The sequence below is a fragment of the Platalea leucorodia genome (assembly GCF_965183815.1).
Source record: "Platalea leucorodia genome assembly, chromosome: 10".
In the NCBI taxonomy this organism is placed as follows: domain Eukaryota; kingdom Metazoa; phylum Chordata; class Aves; order Pelecaniformes; family Threskiornithidae; genus Platalea; species Platalea leucorodia.
Genome location: NC_138832.1, coordinates 9,872,103 through 9,896,847, shown reverse-complemented (window position 1 = coordinate 9,896,847; position 24,745 = coordinate 9,872,103). Strand labels below are relative to the sequence as shown.

The window sequence follows — 24,745 nt, the reverse complement described above, 5'->3', positions numbered from 1 at the left end:
TTTCCTTTTCCTTTTCCTTTTCCTTTTCCTTTTCCTTTTCCTTTCCTCTCTTCTCTGAGTTGATATTTATGTTTTATTGAAGTTTCCTCTTGGCTGCGTGGGTCATAAAGCCTGGCCAGTAGCAGAGCACATTTCTGTTGAATTTGATTCTTTCCTCAGAAAGACGAATTCCCTGTCTAAACTTGGTGAGTAGAGGGTGACAGACAAAGGAAGCAGGAGGAGCTGCCTGTCCTAAAAACAGTCTCAGCCTGCAGCAAAGACTCTTTTCTTTCTTCAGATAATCTGGTGTTCACTGCTGTTCCTGGGCTTCCAATAAATGCATGTGCCTGGGAAAAGGGCAGTCAGTCCATCAGCTGTAGCCTGGTGCTCAGGACTCTTGACTGAATCTGCTAAAGGCAAAAGAGAAGAAAATGAAAGTGATTTCAATTATGCTTATGCTTTGGAAAGGCCTGGGATCAAAATGACATCGGAGACCTCAAGGCTCTAGTCTCAACGAAGAGGTGAAAATGTTGGTACAGTTGAGTCTGTGAGTTCCCCATGGAAGGCTGAGTTCAAGAAAGTTTGGTTATCTGAGGCAGCACAATTCCTCTGCACCTCCAGAATGCCCCTGCATGTTCTTGGGAGCCTTTCTTATGCTGATAAACCATTACTGGCCTTTCTTCCCCATGAAAAAGGAGATTAAAACCACAGTCCTGGGGCTCCTCTTGTCACAGTGGTGCTGTGGCAGCTGTTTCGCTTTAGTACTCCTTGTGCTTGAGACTCTTATTCTGATGTTTGGTCTTCTTGAGAGGGAGTCACAGCTTTCTGCATGTTGTTTGCATGTGATGTGTCCTTCCCATTGCTTCTGTTTTCCTTTTGTGTTCATGCTTAGCTCCAAAAAACAGCCTCACTGTTCACTGCTCTTCCATGGCTGCTCAGCTCAGTTGAGTGGGATGCTGATGGGCAGCTGATCGGATGCAACCCCTCGCTGGCACCAAACCAGGCTCATAGCCTTAGTAGGAACTTTTTTCTTCTGAATGGATAAACAAGGGGATAAGCTAGGGATGATTTTATTTCTTGTCAAGTGACCCGTCACAGCACTCTTCTCAGCCCCTTGGCACACACTCTCGTTCTCAGAGCTGTTGCTAATGTAGCAAACGGAAGGCCAACACTTACGGCAGTGCCATTTCTGCCTCTGATCATTGGCGTTGTGCTGGCTTATGCTCTCCTGCAGTGCGCAGCCTGCTCCGAGGAGCTGCAGGGGCCAGGGGCTCTCCCCAGCAGGCGGGGTGAACAGGGCTACCCCGTTCTGTGACCAGCATCGTTGTGTTACCTGTCCTCTCACGGCCGGGTGAATGAGACCCAATGATTTTACTTACCAGTATAGCCATAGCCCAGTTCATCGCAGTGCAGACGCTGGAGCTGTATGGCGTGACGATTTGAAGTGGTTGGTAAAATCTCCACAAGAACATGCATGGGTGTGGGGATAAGGAAGTGAACCTCAGTGCGCTGCAGCTGGAATTGTGCATCACAAGGTTTTTTGCTTCTTAATTTAGACAGATGTGGAAAAGCTTTGTGTTTGTGAAAATGCTAAATCTCTGGCTGATAAACTCTTCTTTTTCCTGTCCCTCATCTAGTAGATAGTTGATAATTAACAACAAACTTTCAGATTTGTTTTGCCTCTGGTGTAAAAAATCAGAGCAATGTTTAATATGAAATAATGTCTGCTGCCCCTTCAGTGAACTGCTAAAAAGCAGAACAATAACTGGCTTGCATGCTTTAGAAGTCACAAATAACGTTTTGAATGGTTTGGATCATAATAGCTGTATTCATTACCCCCTACAGATTAGCCCTCGCTATCAAAACAATTTCTCTATATGTTGTGTGACTTATGGCATGCCTATAATTCCAATGAGGTCCTTGTAGATACTATTTAATCAGCCATATGGCACGATGTGTGTAAATTCCTTAAGAGTATGACTGCATGGCAACTCTATCCAATTCAGTATCTTGCTGTGAAGACACAGCACACAATAAGTAAATAGATTGAAAAGTAAGGCTTTAATGTACGAAACATAAAGGATCAATGGCTTTCTCTACTTCTATTATAATTTCATAATCGCCATCCTTAAAAACAGTGCACAATGACAAATTAACAAGGACTAGGAATTAACTTCAGCCCTAAGGAACCTTCCTTCCACAGCCTTATTTCTTGCTTTTGCAGCTGGGCAGGCACATGGGATCACGGCCTCTATAACCAAAGCGCTTTCCTATAGCAAACCCTGTAGGTCGGAGATGCTCAGTAGTAACGTCTTGTCCTGGATCCAGCTTGGCCTTGCGGGAGCGCAGCTAGTACAGCGGGGACACGCCTCGGGCGGAGCCGCGTGGCGACCAGCAGCCCAAACGGCCTGGTGCCCCATTCGGCGCGGCGCCTCCTCGGGGCAGCGTTGCTATAAATGTCCGGTGGCTTCGTCTAGCGGCTGGCTGCCCCTGGGTGAGCCCCAGCACCGGTGTGCCCTTGCTGGGGGCCCTGCTGCTGCGTCCCTGCAGCTCCATCGAGGGCGCATCCCCTGCAGCTGTGCCGGGCCCGGGCAGCACCCCCCGGCCCGGGGGCCGCCGCCTGGCCCCCCCAGCCCCGGCCGGGCCTTGGTGTGCCGGAGCGGCACGGCTGCCCGGCCAAGGCGGGGGAGCGCGGCACCTGCTGCGGGGACAAAGCGGGGCCGGGGTCGGTCGGGGCGGGCCGAGCCGAGCAGGGGCCCTCCCCGGCTCCGTCCCCGCCCAGCGGCTCCGCCCGCCCCGGGCCCGGCCCCGCCGCGCCCGCCCGCCCGCCCGCCGGCAGGGAGGCAGCAGCCCGCGGCTCGGCTCGGCCCCGCAGCGATCGGCGCGGACCATGTCGCCATGTCGGAAGTGAGGAAGTTCACCAAGCGGCTCAGCAAGCCGGGCACGGCCGCCGAGCTGCGGCAGAGCGTCTCGGAGGCGGTGCGCAGCTCCTTCGTCCTGGTGAGCGCCGCGGGGCTCGGGGGGGGCCGCGGCCGGCAGCCCCGCATGGCCCGGCCCGGCCCGGGGGTTCCTTGGGCAGCTCCGGGGCCGGCGGGAGCGGCGGCGGGGCGGGCAGCGGCTGGGGCAGGGGCAGGGGCAGGGTCGGGGTCGGGCGGGGGATGCGCAGAGCGGGGGAAGCGGAGAAGGAAGGGGCTGGGCAGGGGATGGAGAAGGGGCAGAGCCGGCGCCGGGCCGGGCTGGGGACGCGCAGGGCACGGCTGGGCAGGGGATGGGAAGCGCTGGGCAGGGGATGGGCAGGGCGCGGCTGAGCAAGGCAGGGGATGGGGAAGGGCAGGGCAGGGGCACGGTTCCCTCTTGAGGTCCCCCTCCGTGGGCGTTGTGTCATGCCACCCCGCCATCCAGCCCACCTGCCCGGTGAGGGCCCGTCCGAGCGCAGTTCAGAGATGGGAGGATCGCAGGGAAGCGGCACTGTTACCGCCCGGGGTTAGTTAGTGCTTGTGTGGTGGGAGCAGGTGAGGCTGGTGAGACTCCCTCTGTGCAGGACATTGAGCAAGCAGGTAACGGAGCTCAGCCTGCATAGGGCGCAGGCAATGTAAAACTGGCAAATAAATAGGGCAGGACTGAAGGGCACGGCCTGGCAAGGCGAGAGAGAGGCATGGGCATTGGCGTAAGCCAGGAGTCCGATGTATCCCGGGAATCACGCTCAAATGTCTGGGGCGACGGTCACGTGCCTTATCAGATGCGTTTCATCCCTGCATGTGGGATGCTGCAGCAGGTTGTCTTTGTTGTGCTCACAGCTGTGCAAACGTTGGCTGCTGCACCCTGGGCGGACGCTGGGGTCAGTTCAAAGCTTCCCCGGGCTCTGTTGGATGTATTTCACTGTTGCTCGTTGAATTACTCTAGCATGTAATCAACTTTGACCTTGACTTTGATGGAAGGTTAGTCAATGGGATACGCAGAAAGTGCAGTACAAGTTCAGTGAATAATTCCTGTTAGTTTTCTACTGTCAGATTAAAGGGCATGTGCTGTTCAATAAATGGTGGCTTTTAAACAGTTCTTTTAAAAACATCATTTTCTTGTAAATTTACTGATTTCTAAAGCTGAAAAAAGCCATGGTGATAATCCAGCCTGATTCCCTAGTGTCACGGCTATCGCTTCCTATGTGCAGTTGTTCAGGGATCCTTACGGGCTCCCATGTGATTTGCTTTCCCTCTTTCATCAACAATAGAAAGGGACAAATGCTTTGTACAAGCTGATGGAACCTCTCATTAAAAATGAAATTGTATAGGACCTGCAGAGCTTTGGTATCCTACAGGCAAATGGTTACTCGGTGCCTGTGCCAGGTGCCTTCTGTCAGAAAGGGAAGGGATGGGTGGAACTGCAGATGAAAATAAATAAAACCTTGACATCAACCCAAAGGAGCCGGCAGAGTCCAGCATCCATCAGCAGCCGCTCTCCTGATCCTCTCTAGGGTTTCATTGCCCACACCGTCCCTGCCAACTCCTCTCTCTTTCTGACAGGCAAATCCCCCCGAGCTGCTGTGCTGCTGGGTGTGTTTGCAGCCGAGCGCTGGAGGAGGCTGAGGGCAGGTGTCTCTGATTCCTAGGTCTTGGCAGAGTCTCCTGCTCTCGACAGTTCAGCAGCAGGGGATAAATCCCAGCACTTCTGCATCACTAGGAAGAGCCATAAGACACTGCAGTGTTCAGGGAGTGGGGAAGGAGGTGGCATAAGTTTATAGGATCGTCTCAGATGGTACTTTGGCCGCCCTCAGTGATTAAGGATGAGGTTCATGCTTTCCAGGTTGCTCCAAAAAAAAGGTGCTTCCTCTCCATCTATCAGGTCATCGTCCTTGTGAGGAAGGGATGTCTATGTGCTGGTGTGCTGGCTGTCAGGAGGGTGGAGAGGGCATCCCGGGAAACGATGGCAAGGAGCGGTGGAGAGAGGAGGAGACTGAAAAGCCATAGTTTCTGATCCTGCTCCCAAGGCAAGGCTCAGCCTTGGTGCTGCTGAGCTGGGCAGCTGCAGAGCGTGGCGTGAGCGCATCCCTTGCCCGTCTGCCACCTCCTTGCCACGGGCAGAGTGGGGGAGACCGAAGGCCCCAGCATCAGGTGTGTGCCAGCAGGCTGCAGTCCCAGCTCTGCCTCAGCCTCACCGGTGCCCCTGGGAGGCAGGGGGTGGTCGATGGGTACGTGGGGAGCAGGGGCTGGTGCTTGGTAAGTGGATAGAGCAGGCTGGCAGCGTGCGGTGCGGAGTGTCCCAGGGTGTCTGGAGTTGGGGCTTTGTGGCAGTCTGAAGCAGACTGGAGGCACACTAGGGACCTTGCTTGGCAGGATCCCATCCCCTTCCCACAGCCTGGACACAGCAGGTGATGTTAAGTGAATAAAAGCATGTGAATAGTTTAATGCTGGGGACACCCTGCCTGTCCCTCGGTGATCCTGTCAGGGACCTTGGCTGTCTGCTTGCGTTGGGGCAATCGTAGCTGAAACCGTGGGTACCTGTGGTGGTGAGCATGAATGAGATGAAGGGGTGGGGAGCAGAGCTAATGCTGTGGGTACCAGAGCACGCGACTTCATCCGCCGGAGGAGTAGGCACTATAGGGCTCTTTCAGTGCATAGATTGAGCTTGGCATTTTGGGCATCCAAGGCACTCCGTTGAGAAAAGGAACTGTCTGGAGTAAGAAGCTATTTGTAGTCCATGAATGAAATACTAGTAAATGAAAACATCTCAGTGAGGAAAGCTTTTAACGTCATGGAAGCGGTCAGCTTGTATGGAGCCATAATTTGTGTGTTAAAGGAGATGCATCTCCAGCCAGGAGCGCTGTGCTCCTGCGTGGCCAGCCTGAGCAAGTGTGATGTCTGGTACAATGCAGCCCCGAAACTGCTGTCCTGCAGGTGCAGTGAAGCCTGTGTCATCTTATTTCTGTTCCTGGTTTTCTGTTTATGCTTGTCTAGCACCAGGAGAATATTTACACTTCTCTTTCTTTGGTTTGCAAAGCTGGAGTGAAGTTGGTGGGCGTTTCGTCTGTGACTTCTAGCAGGGCTTTGCTCCTTTGTGCTTGTGAAAGGGAGGCATTGGATACGGTGGTGGTTGGACACCAGCAGCAAAGGGAGGTTGTCCCTTTCCAAAGTGTCCTGGGGTACCCGTGTCCCACCCATTGCCCTTTGGACCAGCCGCTAGCGTGCAGTCAGTGCTGTTCCTGTCATGGTATAAGCAGAGCTGTAATCTGGAGCTGTAGCAGCAAAAGTAAGCGTAGGCTGCGGTGGAGAGCTCAGAGGCCCTTCGGTCCCCGTGGATGGGGAAGGATGAAGTGCAGCTTTCACTTGGGGCTCTTCTGTTTCCTCTTACTGCGCTGGTGTTCCCAGCGTCCTGGCTGTCATTCTGGCCTTGCATCACTTTCACAGACGGGCTGTGTAAGGGAGGTATGGGCGAGGAAAAAGAGTTCAGCGGGAATCCCTTGAAAGCGTGCGCAGCCCTGCGGAGCGGGGTTGGGAGCGCCGGGGTGCCGCAGGCAGCCAGGGTGTGTGGGAACCCTGGTTCTCTCTGTGCACTTTTCTTTGCAGAGCTGTAGGGCAGACTGTATCAATTTCAGCTGTATCAAATTCAGAACGGTCCCTAATGTGTGCTACTGATTATAACTCATGGATGGAGTTTTGGCAGAATAACTGACAAACAAGGTCACTGTTTAAATAAACAGACAAATTTAGCAAAAGCATTAAGCTGGCAGGTGGGATAAATGACATGCTAAAAGATGAAGGAAAATTTTAAGATTAGGTTAAAGAGAGGAACAGTCAAAGCCTAAGTGTGATAACTTAAACCATTCTTAACCAAGAGCTTACCAGCAGCTTAAACCTTGGGGCACCAGCAGTAAAATACTGTGTTAGAAGTGCAACTTCAGAGCCAGAGTACAAAGTGCTGATGATACCTGGGGGAGACATCTGGGCTAGACCTCGCGGAGAGCAGCCAGGGACCTTTGGCAGTGGATAGACATGGGTGATCTTGGCTCAGACCTTCAGCGCAATCTCCCTCCTCCCATCCTCTCCACGCTCAGGATGTTGCTGAGTATTAATGGCAAAGCCGTGCAGCAAGGCAGGAGAAACCGGCACCGAGGCGCCGGCCGACACGGGACCTGGGCGGCCGCAGGAGCGTTGCAAGACGGAGCTCAGGCCTTGCCAGAAGGATGCACGCGCGCGCTCTGGTGTGCGGTCCCCTGGTCTGATGGAGGTGCCTGTGCACCTCTCCTTCGCCCCATCTTTGCTTTCCCCCTGAAAGTGTTGTGGGGCGTTGTAAAGTTGAGCAGTTCAAGAGCGCACATGCGTGTGAATGAGATCTGTAACCTTGGGCCTTGTGGCACCGCCAGGAAAATAGCAAAGGCTCTACCTTCTGCCTCAGGACCTGAATCAGCTGCACGTGGTCACGTGTTTCGCTGTGTGGATGTAAGGCCACTCTGAGCCAGAGCCTCCCTGGGCCTCCCCTCTCTCTTTGGGAGTGATGTGCTCGGCAGCGGCTGGGCCCCAGCAAGGAGAGGGCTGTGTCTCAAGCCAGTTGCAAGTTTTCCAAAGGTGTCATTCTCTGTGTCATGACAGAGAAATAAAATATGTGGGAGACATGAGATCAGAGGAGCAAGCGCTTGACAAAACCCAGACAATCCATTTTCCCATAGTGCTGCCAAAACGAGTCATCTGGTCACAATTTTCCTACAATTACTCTGATTTTCTTTAGATCATTTCTATACAGATTAACTGAAGATACATTTACTGCTTTGCCATAGAGATTTACAAAGGATGCAGACCCAGAGCATCTTATCTGAGAAGGAGCAGCTGCAAAGGGTTTGCCCACATTGAATGTCAGCCAGCCCAGTGGTGCATCCCCGGGCACCCCAAGGCACAGCCCGGTGGCACCCAGGCACCCTCCCAGCTCTCAGCCAGATGTCTGCCAGCACGTGAACTCCCAGCAACTGCGGTGCGGGAGAACCTCTGCCTGCAAACAACTGCATCGATTCTTGCCGTGCAGAGGTATTCAAACCGAGTGTCTGCTCTCCTGTGCTACGCGGTGCTGTGGGATGCACTCCCTGAAACCTCACCGTGAGACGGTGGGCAGCATGCCAGGAGAAGATGGGTTTTGTTTGATCCTGGCTGGGCTGGGCTTGTATGGGTGGCTCAGTTTCAGGCAGATGCAAAAAGGAGATAAAAAGCTCCTTAACAGTGATATTAAGAAGGTTTTGACTGGAGGCAAAAAGGCATTTTGTTCTTTCTGTGGTTTATTTTCAGCTTAAACTACATTGTTAGTGTCTGAATTTATACCCATGCAGAGGAAATCAGCTTTCTGCATAGAATCCTCTTTTAATAAGCTAAATTCACTTTGATCACTGTGAAGACTGTTGATATGCAGCGTTTGTAGTGATCTTCATGCTCAAGAGAGACACAGAATATATGCATGTTCCCCCTGGGTGTAGTCAATATGCTGTGTTTGCATAATTTACATAGAAAAAGAGATGTATATGAGACATGGGAGGAAATTCTGCCTCTGCGTAAGCGGGTGGGAGTTTTGCTGCCGGTTCAGCCAGGGCAGGTTTTGCTCGCTGCAGCAGGGTGCCTCCGGAGTCCGCCACCGCAGCTCACTTGGGTGACTTCTGTGGAAGTGCTTACGGAGAGATTATTGCTCACAGGGGCTTATTCAATAAAACACTTAAACGCATTCTTAAAATTAATCACATGCTTTCCTGAATTGGGGCTCGTGTGCTGTAAGGGGCTGAATTTAGCTCAGCGCTGGCTGAGTGCCGTGGCACGGCCCTGGGCAGTGCGTGCCGTGGAAGCGGCCGGGTTTGCTCCTGCCTGAGCACACAGCGGTTGTGCAGTGGATGAAGGGTGCCGTTTTATGGAGAGGAGCAAGGCCCCAAGTACGCTGTGCAGCTATTTGGGGCCACTTAGCAAATCTCTGGCACGTCTCCTACCGATAGCTGGTCCAGAAGAGCTGAAGCAATACCCTGCTCCCCCACGCACGCCTGCGTGCTGCAGAACGGGTACTATAGGATGAGCTGTGGTCAATGCATCTCAATTAAACCATTTCTTGAGGTTTTTGGAGACTATGACAAGCTTTTGATGGGCACTAAATCTTATCCTTCCCAAGGCATCATTTAAATATATGCGTCCTCCTGCCCATTATAGGAAAGCTCTAGGAAGAGAGCAAAGTATCCAGCCCTTACGCGCGTGTGCGTATGCCTCTTATCACATTTTGCCAGCCGTGTGGCCAGGGTTTCAGCACTTGCTGGGCAAGGCTGAGAGTGGTTTGTTCTGTGCCAGGGACAATGTCATGAAAATGCAGGTGTCCCTGCATTGACAGCGTCTGCCCCGACCTGCCACTGTCGATGCAGTGAAACGCCTGGAACAGATGGTTGTTGGTGGTGCCTGCAGCTAATGCCAGCAATGCGGCTGGGGATTTGGTGCACTCAAAATCCAGTGAGGGGATGGCTCTCGGGCTTTGTTTCAGCCTCTTTTGGTATCTGGAGATATTTGCAGAGACCTCCCCCAGGACCAGGAGCGTTTGAACCTGGGCTACATGCTGTAGTGCATATTGTAGCATCCTTTTATACAGGCAGCTTGGTGGCTCTTACAGCATTTCACTTAGCCCTTTGCACGCTGGTTTATTATCTGTAATGACGCAAAATTACACAAAGCGTTTGACATTTCTGTGGCCTGAGAATGCAAGTCACAGTCACACACAGCGGCTGAACAGCAGCCAGGCTTGGGGCACACGTGTGCTTTAGCTTCCCTGGTTAATTGGCCTCCTCACTCCTCTTCTGTCCAGGGAAGAAAGGGGTAGTTTCATGTCCCTTTGTGGGCATTACTATCATCTCAGAAATGCCGGAGTATGTTTCCCTGCCACCATCTCCCTCCATCTCTTTCATTCCCTTAAGAAGTACAGATCAAAGCTCTCTCTTGCTGGCTCCTCTTTCCTTCCAGCATGACCCTGACTTATCTTTACAGCTTTTCCCTGCCTCCTGCTGCTTCTCTAATGGGGTCAGGTCTGCTCATTCCTGACCCCTTTCTCACCCCTCTCTCCTTTCTTGCTGAAATGCAATTTTTTCTCTCCCCTATTAATATCTCCTGCCACAGGGTTGTCCCTGGGGAGCGGCTGCGGCTGGAAGGAGACCCTCCCTGTTTCAGCCCAGAGCACTCCCTGCTCCATCATCTTGCTCCTGGCTCCGTGCTGGGTGACATCCCCACCGCAGCCCGTTCCCTTCGTCCCCAGAGCAGGGACATTGCATGGGTGCAGCCAGAAAGACGACATTTCTCCTGTGCAGTATTAGGACCTGGTCATGTCAAAGTGCCGTACGTTGCTCTCTGTAACAGCCATATATATAACTGTATTTTGGCAGTGGTCAGGAGCCTGGGATGTGGGCTGGAGCTGCACTGCAGTGTCTGTGTGGAGCGGGGCACATCTCCCGGCAGGTCTGGAGGAAGCCATGGCTCAGGATGGAGGCTGGCCCCATGCCTGCCAGGGCTCTGCCAGCCTGCCAAGCCCGCGGCTCTGCGGCTCGGGGACACAGGGTTAGCTGGAGCGGGGACTCGAGGGAAGCGTTGTGCCAGCTGGAAAGGGGTGGAGGAGCACAGGGAGATGAAAGGCTTGGCAGGGACTGGGTTGATGACAGGGACAGGTAGGAAAGGCATGGTCAGGAGAGGAGAAAGAAGCCTCCATCTCTTGGAGGGAGATGATGGTAGTGGCTGGGGTGGGCTGAATGCCCACCAAGCTGGTTTTCAGGGAGGCAAACCCAGCTGCCAACAGACAGCTGCTTTCCGTGGTATTTTGGGGGTCCAGGAAAGTTGTATTCGTCTCAGCCAGGTTTCCCTCACAGTTCTGCCTTTTCCTCTGTGCCCGGAAAGCCCTAAGCACTCCCTTGTTCCTTTGCGTAATGCTGGAGCTTGTATGGATGTCTTCATCTGGGGGAAACTTTGAGGCGCTTCTGTCGACAACAGCATTTTGATGGCGGGTGGGTTGAAGCACTGCAGAGCCTGCGCACTGCAGAGTCCGGGCATTGCAGAGCCCGTCCGCAGGCCCTCCTGCCTTTGCTGGGGAGACTTCTTTTTAAAGCTTAACTTTGCAGCCGTCTGCACCTGCGGCCGATGCCTGCAGCCCGAGGACAGAGCATAGATGGGGCTGAGACAAACAACTTCCTGAGCTGGTTAAACCGCCACTGACATCCCTGGGCTTTGACCTCACTGCTGGGGCTGTTTGCTGTATTGCTAAGGCAACCCAAAACCGTCTCACGCCTTCCTGCTCCGTTTTTCCCCGGCCTTGCTGTATGGGCTTGGGCAAGTCGTTTCACCGTTGCCTGGCTCGGTTTATGCCCCAGCAAAGCCAAGGAGCGTTTCGCCTGCTTGCCTTCGGGGAGGGGCTGCGCAGTTGGTTTGGCCCCGTGTGCAAGTGGTTTCTTGAGCGAAAAACAAGAGTTTTTAAGAGCAGGCAGGAAAGGGAGGGGTTCTGCTTATGTGAAATTAATTGCTTTAAGATGTTCCGAAGCTGGCTATTCTGGAACTGGATGCTAAATATAAAACTGATACTACATAAATAAATGATGAAATACCAGTGACATCTGAAAAGCACTTTGGGATGCTCCAGTTAAGAACTTATATAAATAACATGTATTATTGTCATTGTAATGACTATTTTCCTTTTTTAGCATGCCTGTGCTTACAGAATGTTTTGAGAAGTCATATCTGGTGGAAATTCAGCTGTCCCATAGAAACCAGCACCCTTTTGCCAATTTCTATTAATGCTGTTATTTTCGGAGGAGAAAGTCAAAGCTGTGCTGTGTTTCCACATCTCTCATGCTCTGCGGCAGATGCTCAGCTGGATGCAGGTGCAGCTCTGCTGACGTAGAGCTACGCTGATCCCTCCCTCCGCTCCTCCTGCAGAAGGGCTGGATTTGAGCCAGGAGGTACCTGTGCAGGCAGGGACACGCGGGGCTTCAGGTGTTGTGTCTGGGGACTGGAGATGCCATGGCACTCTGTACTGAGCTGCCGCTGGTGTCTCTCACACAGGAGCACTTGCCGATCCTGAGGAAGGTCAGGACGCAGGGTACTGAAAGCAATGCCAGATGCTTGCCCTACCTGTGCAGGAATGGTGCTGGATCACCTCAAGTGTGTGCTTATGCCAGAGATGGGCCGCGCCCCCAGCTACCACTCGCCTCCGACGGCGCTTTTCTTATTGACCCTGCACTTGTTCAGGGCATCATTTTCGGAGGTGACGTGCGAAGGTGAAGCGCACATGGGCTGGTGTGGCAGCACTGCCTCACAGCCTGGGCCACTTGCAGCTTGGCTGTGAACTCTCTGCTTCATTGCACCCCAGCTGCGTTCTGACACTGTTTCCTTTGCTTAAGTGATTATGCAAGAATCTCAAGCCTTCAGGAAAAAACAGTGTTCCTGACCCTCATTTCAAAATGTGATCTGCTAAAGGCTGTGAAGTGTGGACTCTGCTTCTCCTAAATAAGTGGAAGGGAAATGAGGAGCCATACGCTGGTTATCCTGACTTCTTGTAATTTCTAAGCCACTTTGAAGACGTTTCAAGGCCTGACTTAATTTTATTTGCCAGGCCTAAGCAGCGATGACAGGTAAATGTTTGTATGTCTACACTGACATCAACTTTTTGACTGTATCTTCAAGCCTTCTCCCAAGCTGGTGTCTTGCACTGATGCTGCACCACTCTTGGAGACAGTGCTAATAACTGCAAACAGTTGCTTTGTCACTAGAGAATTGGGCATTACGTTGAAAAAGGAGACATCCAAGTTACAAAATACCCCGAACCCTGTCTGCCCTTCGTAGTGCTCAGACGAGGTTCTGCTGCCACCCGGAGCCATCAAGGCAGGAGGAGAGAGGTGTGGGTCAGTGAGATGCTTTTGCACGGGCCTTGCGCAGGGTGGAGGGAAGCACAGGAGAAGGGGCAGGCTCTTGCTCCGCGCTTTCGGATGGAAAGCGTGAGTCATTTTCACCGCAAGTGTTTTCTTGCAGTGTGGCAGAACTGTGCACCCATCCTCCCCTTCCCTGCCACATGGCTTTTTATTTCTCTGAGAGCTCCTGTCAGATGCAGCCATCTCCGTGTAACACAGAGCAGGAGGAGAGAGGGGTACAACAGCTTTGTACTGTCTGTACTGTGTTTCAGAGCTGGAGCGTGGCACAGACTGGCACATAATTCTGTATGGAGATGGGACTGTGGGGGCTCTCACCCAGATCCCCGTTTAATGAGACCCCAGAAATGATGCACTTGCAGCTGTGCCTCCTGCTGTCCAGCCGCTGGGCTCCCTTAGCCCCGTGCACCCACTTCTGGGTGTAAAAGAGACAAAGCGAGTCCTGCAGCTTGTTGTGGGAGCGCTGGGGACTGGGAAGGGGGAGTCTGCTTGCCTGGACCGCAGCTGGGAAACATTTCTTTCCAGGGTATAGGATGAGCACTGCAGGGGAAAAAGGAGGTGCTGGGGTACCCTGCTGAAGGCATCATCTAACAATTCCTTGGGGAGACCATGCTGCCCGAAGGAGAATCTGTTTGCTGCTGGGAGAGGAGAGCCCTCGGAGGGCTGGTGTGCCATAGATCTGCGCCTGTGTGTTGGTCTGGCCCATGTAAGCCTGTGTCCTGCTTTCCTCTTTCTGCTCTGGGCCACGGGGTATCCACGTGCATCCATGTGCTGTGAGCATCCATGTAAGGCAGTGCTGCCGGCTTTGCTCTGGGTTGCAGGTTTTGGGTGAGCAGGGAGTGGGGTGCAGGGCGGGCTGCCCTGCAGCAGGCGGTGCCCACGGGGCAGGCACATTGGAGCTGTCAGGAATGGTGCTGTTTCGGAGGTTGCTCGCCCGCTGCCTGCAGGAGGGCTGTGCAGAGCGTTGCTCTGAGCTGTGTTGCCACCCGATCTCGCCATGTCAGGCCCCTTTTCCTCACCTCATCCTTCTTCCCTTCCTGGTTGCCGAGGGGGCTCCTCTCTCCTGTCTGCAGTGCACACCCATTCCACCGTCCCCTCTCGGCCTCCCTGTCCCCATCTCCCACCTCTCACAGCTGCACAGCCCCAGCCTTTCCGCTGTGCTCACCCGCCTCCAGCGCGGCCCCATCCCCAGCTGAGCAAAACCTGCATCCCCCATCCCACCCACCCCTGCACCACCTTGGGCCAGCTCCTGACATCCTTCCCTCTCCCTGCTTCCCCTGCTCCTCCTCCTCAGGAGGTTTTCCTCCCTTGGCGTTTCACAAAATGCGTTCGTGTGTCCATCTTACAGCCCACCTCTCTCCCCTATCCAAGGTGCAGACGTTTCCCCCATGGTCTCAAGCTCAGTGTTTTTGTCCCCTCAGCACAGCCAGGATTCCTGTCTGGGCATTCCTCTTGTGGTTTTAAACTTCATTCTCTCTGACCAGTATAAAAATAGTTTTGGCCTGCTCATGCCCAGCTTTATTGACTATTTTCCTTCCTTGTGGTTTTCCCATAGCCCATCTCTGCATCTTGCCCTGGGCCCTGCTGTCACATCCAGCTGAGCGCTGGGCTTGCAGCAGGCTCATGGGCACAAGCTGCCCATCGCTTGGTGAGAGCTGTTTCATTGCCTCCCTTCTGATTTCCTCCCCAACTGTGGCTTCGCTGAGAAGCCCAGAAACCTTGGCAGCGGCAAGGCTGCGTTGTGTTGTGACTGCTGCCATGTGTGCTGACTCACGCTGTCTCCCTGTTTGCCCTTCCTCCCCCATTTCTCTTTCCACCTCTGCCCTCTCTCCTGTGCTTTTGAATGCAAAGTCTTTGGGGCAGAGACTTTATTCCGGCTTTGCACAGGGTTGTGGTGGTTCCAGGTGCTGGATAGCCAAGCTCGGGGTTTCCCGCTTTTCATTGTTCTTTCTTATGCCAAGGTTCCTGGAATGATGAATTATGTGTGAATCTCAGCTTTTTTAAATGAAGCTCTGTAGCCTTCCTGCAAGCTTGAGTTAGAGCGTGTAAATGGGATCAGACAGCAGTGCAGGAACTGGGGACAGAAAAAATGAAGAGTCACGAATGTGCTATTTAAAAAAAAAAAAAAAAGCTATTAAAGATCACAGAATTTGAGAGCGTCCTGACCTGAGATCTTTGAATCCCTGGCTTTGGAAAAGCTTTTCTGTGGATAGAAATTCCTGAGTTCCATGTGCCCATACGGGTTGCCAAGTGAATTTTCTCAGTTCCCAGGTGCCATTTAAATTCTCCCATGTACTGTCAGGTTTCATGAGCAAAATAAGAAACGGGGAGCTCTCTTCGCTGTCTGTGAGGTCTCTTTGCATCTCCAGATTGCACATTGCAGTGGGAAGTGGTCCCTCTCTGCCCGAGGCCGTTGCCAGTCTCGGAAGTGGTGTGACCATGACGAGTATGTCCAAAGGGTAGTTGTACACTTCCTTTTTTTTTCCCCCTTTAGCTTTTAATCAAGACCCCAGATTGACTTTGCCTCCTGGTTGCTGTGTCTTTCACCTACTTGGTCCTTTGGGTTTTGTTTTAAAATTCAGGCTTTGCCAGGCTTTCCATGTAAATGTATTACAGGGTTGCAAGAGATGAGGCAGTAAGTAGATAGGCTGTAAAATGCTTGCTAAATTTTGGGGAACAGTTGTACAGTCTGAGGCAATACATCTATATGTGCATGTGGTCGGTGCTATTTCCTCTTCTTTCTTTAGCTAAAGAACCATCACTTTTAATATTCGGATCACTTGTGTCTCTCTAGCTGCTTTGTAAGTGTGGATGCATGCACTGGGTAGAGCTTGATTTCTGAGGAAGTGAGAAAACGCCATGTCCCGCTGCTGCCGAACCCACAAGTTTTTCAGTGGAAGGCACGGAGGAAGCGTTGCAGGGCCGGCTGCGCCGGGCGGCGATGGGGCGGCGTGCCCGGGGCGTGCGCTGCCCGTTGGCCCCGTGAGGAGCGCAGGTCGAGCGTGGTGCAGCTCTTGCGCTGGGCTGGGGGTTGCTCTGGGCTTGGCTTCCGCCGTGCAACGGGAAACGTGCGCTGGCAGCCGCCGCGGGGCTCGCGTCAACGCAAAGGCACGGGCAAATGGGTTAAAGCGGAGCCAAACCAGTCGGGTTTGCCATTTTCTTCTCTGGATATGATTTTAAATGAGAGCCAGCCTGACAGGACTGAAAACACAAAAGCTTTCTGATAGTTTTCTTTTGGCTACTGTTTTAAAAAAAAATCCTCAAATAAAACATTTTTCCTTCGCTTTCTGTACGTTCACATCAGTTGGATTGTACCTGTCGCCATTCTGGGAGAAAAGGATCTCAGAAAAACATTAATCATACAATAAAAACATTGGCACGTTTGTATGGTATAAAAACACAGGACACTAGAAGACAAGTGGCTACCATTTTTCAGGCAATAAAAGTTTAAAATAGAAATGGCCTTTCCTTTACTTCCCCACGTGAATATCTCCAGCTGTTGTTGCGAACCTTTGTTCACAACAAGCAAATATAAAGAATTTTATAAGCTTTGCAAATAGATACAGAAAGGTGACCATTTAATCTGACTTTTTAAGATTCCCCCCTCTTGGTTAACGGGTAATTCCCTTGCTAAACCTTCCCTTCAAACTCTCTCTGGCGGTTTCTCTCCAGTGGGGGCTTGTGCTCGGGCTGGCAGAGGGCGGTGGGACAAGCAGGGCGCTGAGGATGAGGACCTTTCCATGGGGTTTTTCTTGTGCCGGGCTCTTTGTGCTCGCGCTTGGCCAAAGGCAGAACCTTGCGTTGGTGTTTGTGGGCATGTTTCTGTTGAAGTAATTTCATTGAATTTCCTGTTCAAATGCCAGCCAGCTTGCTTGTTGGTGGAGAGTCAATACTCTAATAGATAGGCTGTTGTTTCGGCGGTGCCGTTGTCGAAGGGGAACCTCGTGACTCAGCCTGGACGGGGGCTCGAGCAGGGCAGACAGCCCTCTTCCCCGTGCTCCGCAGGGCCCTGCGCTCGGGGGAGCAGCGGTCCTGGGGCCGAAGCAGAGGGACAGGGAGAGCAATGTGTGGCTTTGGGAACAGGCTGGTGTGCAGGGCTTGAACCGGTGTTTTTTTTAAGAGAGGTGAGTGGGCTTATCCAGGAGGGTACACTGCTCTCTCTCCTGTTATCTTTGTTTAAAATCATGTTTATGTTTTTCCACTCTGAGGTGTTTCCCACGGGTCTTGAGTTTTGTCCCAGTGCAGTGGGCTGCGGTGCTGCGGGCTGGGAGCGGCTGCCGGGGGTGCTCGGGGTGCTGCAGCCGCGGGGGCCGCCGGAGAAGGCAGCTCACCCCAACCTGCCCACACCACCGTTGTGCAAGAGGTTGGAGGAACCCGAGGAGCATCGCAGTGCACCCGTCCGCCTGCCCTGGGTAAATAGCTGCTGTGTGGATGCCGGAGAACAGGGTTGCTTTGGCAGCACTGCATGTTTTTTCCTGCAGAAATGGGTTGATTTTGTTGCTGAACTGGTGGCATTTCTTTGTACTTGGATATTGGGTTTCCCTGTGGACTAATTTGTGGTTTCTAAGACTCTAATTGCTTTAGTGTAATAGTTTTTCCTCTACTTTCATAATGACTTTGGTGGGTGCCATCTGCTGTTGCGACAGCACCGGGCAGTGCGAGGCTGAGCCCTGGACGCCGGGAGGTGCGTGCTTTAACCAAGCTTGTCAGAAAAACTAAGACTTTGAAATCTGATTTTCAGGGCTTAAAGCTTTACCTCCAGCCCTCTTGGGACACTGGGCACTGGGCCAAAGGGTGAAAAATATTTGTGATGGCTCCCTCCTTACTCCGCAGGTCTGTTTGCAGGGGCATAGGCATGCCTGGCCAGGCAGCCAGCGTGGTTTGGGATGGACGGAGGAGTCTGTGTTTCCTCGATGGCAGGCAGGGGACAGACCATGTCCTTTCATGAGCGGATGCTTCGCTTGCAGACAGCTTGACCTACATCTTTTGGCTTCACTTTAGAGACATCGCTGTGGTTCCTGTCGTGGCCTGTGACAGCCTGGCTGCGTGGTGCTGGGTGCGAGCATGGCCGGCGTAACGCCGTGCTGCAGGTGAGGGAGGGCTGCTGTGTGCTGAAACAGGGAAATCTCACAGCTTGGGTAAGGAGAGCTCTAGGGACTGCATTTCTAACAGCTCCGGAGGAGGAATGCCTGTCTGTGGGTGCTGCAAACCCAGCTGGGTGACAGCTCTCTGCAGCCCTGCAGGCGTGCATCCCTCACCTCCTGGAGCTCCCTGGGTCGTTGGCCCCGTGTCCCAGGACTCAGCACGGCCTCACGGGATAACGATCACAGCACCAGTCTGCACAACACGTTTTGTCCAGTGTCACTAAATCCAGAAGAGTAGAAGGGCTGTAGTGAGTTATTTTAAGGAGCTTTTCCATACCTGTGGTGGGCAGTGCTGTATGGGTTTTGAAGCCTCTCATGTGAGGATGTGGGATCCTTTTCAGTCCTTACCCATTAATTGTCATTGAATCCCACGAGGGTCACTGCCAGGACTTTGTCCTGCTGGTCATCAAAGATGCCAAAGCTAGAGAAGAAATGTTATCAAAACCCTAGCTTTTAAAAAGAACAACTTTAGAAACAGAGTCCCAGTTTCAGGACCATGTTGCAAAATAAAAAAAGATTAAAAATATTGTGTAATTGGAAGGCCTGAGTTCTGCATGCCCAAAGCCACTATTTAATGCCATCGTGATGTGAAGGGCTCTTAGAGGGAATCTAATTTACCGTTACAGCTGCTGCCGGGGCGAGGTGAGACGGGGAGCTGGTGTAAGCAGTGCTCGGGCTCATGGCGCTCCTTTGACCAGCTTACACTGCTGAGGTTTGCTGGGATTGCTGCGGTGATCAGCAGCGAGAAAAGTAAATTGGACAGGTTGGCAGAGAGCCGTACGCCTGCTCTGTAGGGTCCTGCCTGGTCTCGTGGGGCGGCCGAGCTTTGGCGATGCCTGGCCCCAGACCTGCAAATGGGGGAGCAGCTGGTGAATGTCCTGTTAATGCACACGGATTTGCAAAGCTTGGCAGATTTTTAGAAGTGCGTAGTGTTATCCTGAAATAAGACCAGTGTTTCAGATGATTAACCAAAATCAATTAAGCGTTTAAAGAACATGAGACTAACTGAGAGAAAATGGGTTCCTTTTCTCCATCTAGCTGTTGGTTTTGGGGATTCCTATTTTTCAGGTTATCTCTTTCTTTTTTATGAGATTCCCGTGCAGCTCAGGTCCTGGATGCAGGAGCAAGAGGCGCTCCACATGCAGTGAGGCTGGCAGCACGCAGCACTGGGGCTGGCAGCATTCGCCACCCCGTGCCCCAAATCCCCCGTGGCCGGGGGAGCCGGCAGCAGCACCCGGCCACTCTGGCACCCAGCATGGGCTCTCTGCCAAGTGACCTTTGTCTTTCCCACCGGTAATCTGGTGGGCTTCTCCCACGATGGCTGCATGCTTCTGCTGGTGCTAACGCAGCACTGAGGCTTGTGAGGTTTCTTTCAGGACTGTGCGAGCAGCAAAGCAAAGTTTCCAGGGAGCGATTAAGAGGGAACTGCTTCAGATACCTGAGCTAATCCATGCTGGATTCCTGCAGCATGGAAAAGAGACATTTTGAATGCAAAACTGTCTGGGGCAGGAGGTATGTTTTCCACAGCCAAGAGTAAGAGCTTCTTTGTGGGCAGCCAGAAGCACGGCAGCGCGGGTGCTCGGGAAAAGGCTGTGCAGAAATCGCTCTGCCCAGAGGCTTGCATGGGACCCAGGCATCGCTTACATTAGTAAAATGGGCCTTAATTGCACATAGGCTCTGTGCTGTCCTCCATCAGAGAGATACCGGGATGTTGTTCTGCTGCTGGGATGCAGTCCCGGGAAACATGGCGTGAAAGGTACCCGCCTTGCATTTCTGAAGTGCTGTGGGGCAAAGCTTTCATCTCGGTTTTGCTTTTTGAACGTATTAAAAGCTCACCAGTTGTGCACCTGGGACAGAGGAATGGCCTCTGCTCGGTGGGGCTGGTCCTTTGGGTGAGAGGAGCTAGAGGCAGCCTAAGATAGGCAACTGCCTTTGCTGCTCCAGCCCAATGGACCGTCCAGGTCTGCTACAGACCCTGGATTTTTATTCTCTTTTTACCATGTGCCAGAGTATGGCAAAAAAGGAAAGAAAATGTATTTTCAGCTCTTTGGTTTTTTTAAAGGTGATGGTATATGAGAAGATATCACCATACGGATATTTTCTGCAACATTTCAGAAAAATATTAAAACATGACCATCCCCAAATAGCCCTTGCCTGGGGCCGTTACCCCCTTGCGTGACAACTGCCTCCCCAAAGTCCCAGCACCAGCTCCGCTTCAACGCAGGAGATGCTCAGCTGTCATTAAAGCAAAACCCTGGCTCACATTTGCTGCAAAGGGCTTGAAAACATTACTTAATGCATCCCAGAGACTTGGAGCCAAAGGTACAGGGCAGAAACCCTTTGGCTATGATTGTTTTTGGAAGAGCAATATTGATTTCTTGGCTTATCTCATGTGTCATAGGCAATATTGGGCTGGTTGGACACTTGGTGGTGCAGCAATTTACCTCGTGGTGTTATATGGTGCTGAGCTTTTGATCCTCATTTTGGACTCGTTTTCTCAGGGTGCAGGTTTTGCTGTCTTCAGCGAGAGACCTTGTACTGGTCTCATTTTTAACTCAGGGAGCATGCTACGGGAATAGTTCATCCTGGCAAAACCATTCAGCTGGGGGGTAAAGTTTGCTGCCGATGGGGAAGCATCTGACATTCCTCTTCCGAGGGTGGAGAGCCCAAACGCACCATCTTGCAAGGGTGTTATCACCAGGGGCACGTGCCATCCAGGCATCACGAGGCTGCTAGAAGGGTTTCATAAACACTGTCCGTGACACGGCCAGGCATCAGCAGCCTCTTTGGTCAAGATTCGAAACAAGGCAAAGTTGATGTATCCAAACTTGCTTCCCCTTTTATTATGACCACTCATATACTGAGTCATGGGTTTGCTTTTGCTGTAAAGTTTAATTTTCACAACGGTAGGGTTAAGTGCCTGACTCTTGCTTATGATATCTGAAGTCTTGGGCTGAGCAGCTGAGATACATTTTCCTCCTTTGGAAGTTTGTGTTTTTCTCACATTTTTTTTAAGTTCTGTTTTCTGGACTTGTAACAGGGACAAAAATACTGCAATAGCCAACATAATGGCATTCTCCTAACAGTTTTTACTCTTGACTCCAGGGATTTTGGAGAAGTTCATCTTGCTTCCCAGAAATGTAAGTCAGAGCAAAACCAGGCTCCAGATTTTTCCAGCCTTTGTCTCTGGCTGAGGTGTGATTTATGGAGAGGGCTTTCCTGCCTTTCCAGAGGGATGGTGCTTTTCCTTCCATGGGGCGAGATTCCTGCTCTGGAGGTCGTAGCAGCCGTCTTGCTCTCATCTCACCAGCGGCACGTTGCCAGAGAGAGCACGGCTCTCATCAGCTCCTCTGGCAAAACCAGCTTCGAGCTGAGTGGAGCCAGCGTGGGAGGCCGTATTTCTTCTGATCTGTACGGATGAGCTCCTCATACATAAAGATGCTGAAGCTTGGAGCTGTTAAAGCTGTGGCCTGTCCAGGAGGATTTCTTGCTCCATTAAGAAATTAGAGACTGTACTTGGACCAGAGCAGCACAGTGCTTTGTTTCTTCCCATAGCTTGTTACCAGGCACAAATAACTTAACCCCTCCTTTCCCTCTCTGCACAACATGCACATCAGTGGTTACCTGCATCGCATGAGTATCAGATCGCTGAATTAACAAGCAGTCCATTGGTGACACGGTTTGAAATTGTGAGGCTAAATTAAGCACAAGATGTTGGCTATTTTATATATTACGTATATGTAAATTTTATCATCTTCTATTTTTCCTGCAGGAAAAAACCAAAGTGGTTGAACCCTTGGACTATGAGAACGTGATCCTTCAACGCAAAGTTCAGATCTACAGTGATCCCCTCCGGGACCTGCTGATATTTCCGATCGAAGATGTATCTGTGAGTTTGTGCTGGCTGTTTCTCATGTTTGAGGCTCACTCATCTCCAGTCCTGCTTACCTTGGAAAATTTCCACTGTTAACCACATGTTGATTTTGGCTGCATTACTGACACATAAAACTGAAATGACCCACTGGTGATTTGGGCCCACCACATTTATTTAAAGCCAGTATCAATCCCTGAAGATCCAGTTTGCACTGAAACCCTGTTCTTCTTTTCCCTGCAGATCTCAGTCATCGGTCGCCAGAGAAGGACTGTCCAGTCTACAGTTCCAGAAGATGCTCTAAAGAAAGCTCAGAGCCTCTTCGTCAAAGAGGTAGGGGCAAAAGGCCGTGCAACACCTGCCTTCAGCACTTTCTCCCTCAGGCAAGATGCTCTGCTGTAGCTCCTGGTCTGCGAGGCTGCAGATCACTTAGTTTTTCCCACGTGGGAAGCACCGGTTACTGGCAGGCTGGCCGCAGGAGATAGTTCTCACACGTGCCTCTTGTGCGGTGCGTCATTCCAGTGGGTTTTGTACGCAGCAGACAAGGTGTGGGGCTTTGCACCGCCTGCCTGAGCGGCAAGGTTCGGGGCCTGCAGCAGGGCAAGGGGTGGACTACACAGCCTCCCCGGAGCATACCGAGCACCACGGCTTTGTTCTGTAACGTGCCGCTCTCTAGGACCATTCCCTCCAAGTGCAGCGAAACTAAATGCCAAGCGATGGTCCGTGTCGAGTTAGAGGCACTACATTTCCGAGGGCAGAAAATTGGTGCTTTCTGGAAAACAGTCCCCTCCCAAATCACTACTCCTTTTTTAAAGCCTTGGAGTGATCTAAGTACAAAATCAGTAGCTGTGTGGCAGGCCAGATGCTATGTGATTTTTGTCTCTGTGCTAGAAAGATTCCTTATGAAATTCTGTATTGCAACGCAAAACAAGTGAAGCAGCTTTGTCAGACCTTTTCCACTTGTGCTTACCTCACCCAGCAGTCTGTAACCTTTCAGACTTGTGCACGGTTTTGTTTTGCTTGGTGTAGCTTTCAAAGAGCTGTATTGTTTTCCTTTCAGTGCATCAAAACCTACAGCTCAGACTGGCACGTGGTAAACTACAAGTATGAGGAATACTCAGGAGACTTTCGGATGTTGCCATGGTAAGTGTCGCGCTCCCTTGGAATACTAATGCGTGGTCACAGGACGGGGGTTTGATCAGGCTTAGGAGAAACAGTCTGCCCTCTTTCCCAATGCCTGTCCCACAAGCAGCCTCCCCTCCAGAGGTATGTCACTCTGAAGGTTAGAGAGCCTGAGGTTTGTGGTGGTGTCACTCAGCTGTGTCAGGGAGATGCTGCCAATATTGCCAGCGTGGGTCATTACTTCACATCCTATCCACCAGCGTGCAAACAGCCCCCTCCATCTAGGATGAGGACGGACTACAGTCTGGGCACGTGGCAGGATAAGTAGTGTTGGCAGTGTCTGGTCGTCCTAAACTGGGGGCCTTGTTGTCCCCCTGGGCTGACGTTCTCAGCGTGCTAGACGCGTTCCCATGCTGAGCAGATCCTCTTTGTGCCCCCTGTCACTGAGACAGTGTTTTACAACTTCAATCCGGTGGCGCAGTATCGCTATTAATGCTGGCAGTGCTGAAGAATTATGTGCTCTGAAATGCAGGGTTGTGCCAGTGATTCCAGCCCCAGCGCTAATCGGGTTTTTCAGGCAGGCATATACATCTCGGATTTCTGCTGGATTGCTGTTTTTTCAGTGGTGGCGCCTGCTCTGCTCTTGCTCCCCGTGCGCTCTGCATGTCTGGACCACTGTTCAGGCTGCTCGTGTGCTGGCAGCTTGTTAAATGCTTTTTCTGGCTAATTGGCTGAAGTGGGTTGGTTCTGAGGATCTCACAGTAGTGAAGCTGCAGTGGGGCAGCACTGTTGATCAAATCATATTAAAATTTGTGAATAACCTTGTAGTCTGATCTTGCTTCTTTTTAAGCAAGATGGAAGATAGACTGGCCTGCTGCATTGCGTAGACGCAGGTCAGCAAAAACTCTGCAGAATCAGACAGCTAACACAGAGAAAGCTAATTACATACTGCTTGTGCTTAATTTCCATGAAATGCACTCAGAAGTTAGCTTTCTCCAGCTGTAAGGGGCTGTAGGTCTCTTGAAGTGTCTTCTGCAGGAGGACAGTTCTGCTGTGCTCTGTAGTCTGCAGTTTGGCTATTGGTTCTGGATCCAGCATCAGCTGCTGGCTTGGTGAACCCTCATTTCCCAGTCATTAAAAATAAAAATGTGTTGTGATTTCAGCAAATCCTTTAGGCCAGACAAGATTCCAAGCCATGTGTTTGAAATTGATGAAGACTTTGAAAAGGACGAGGTAAGGAGATTTTTTTTTTCACATATTCCGCTCTAAGATCTGTTAAAAAGCAGATTTAACCAGGCAAAGTCAGAATTCAGTTCCCAGGAACGGTTTTCTGGTGAGATGCTTCATACTGTGAAGATGGGGCCAAAACTGAGACAGTGATGTATTTCCAAGTATGACAAGATAATCTCTTGGAGCCAAGGGTCTCCTAAATTATCTGGAAGATGAGCCATAATATTTCTTAGGGCTTTTTCACTTAAACAGTGCAGCAGCAAAAGAGGGAAAAAGGGAAGCCAAACAATTGCTAAGTAAAATTCTTCATGTCCAGAATGAGAAGTGGGCAATTTGGTTTTCAACTATGCTGTGATATCGGTGTCCACCTCTTAAAAAGCTCTGTGCTCTGCCACATAACCTGCAATTCTTCATCAGTCACTTCTACCCAAAATATGCACAGGTCAGTCCCATTCTGCACATACTGTGCAAATGTTCAGAGGCGTTTGCTTCCTCTGG

At 51.7% G+C, this 24,745-nt stretch overlaps 1 protein-coding gene across 7 annotated transcripts in view; it reads left to right on the top strand.

The window, feature by feature from the left end:
* The first annotated feature begins 2,817 nt into the window (after positions 1-2,817).
* DOCK11 (dedicator of cytokinesis 11) overlaps positions 2,818-24,745 on the top strand; it is a 98,884-nt gene continuing 76,956 nt past the window's right edge. For all 7 annotated transcript variants that reach the window (XM_082323510.1, XM_082323506.1, XM_082323509.1 and 4 more), the window contains exons 1-5: positions 2,818-2,979; positions 21,797-21,913; positions 22,139-22,228; positions 22,956-23,038; positions 24,181-24,250. In XM_082323510.1, the coding sequence (XP_082179636.1) occupies positions 2,878-2,979; positions 21,797-21,913; positions 22,139-22,228; positions 22,956-23,038; positions 24,181-24,250 (462 nt within the window). In that variant the 5' untranslated portion in view covers positions 2,818-2,877. The remainder of the gene's footprint in view (positions 2,980-21,796; positions 21,914-22,138; positions 22,229-22,955; positions 23,039-24,180; positions 24,251-24,745) is intronic.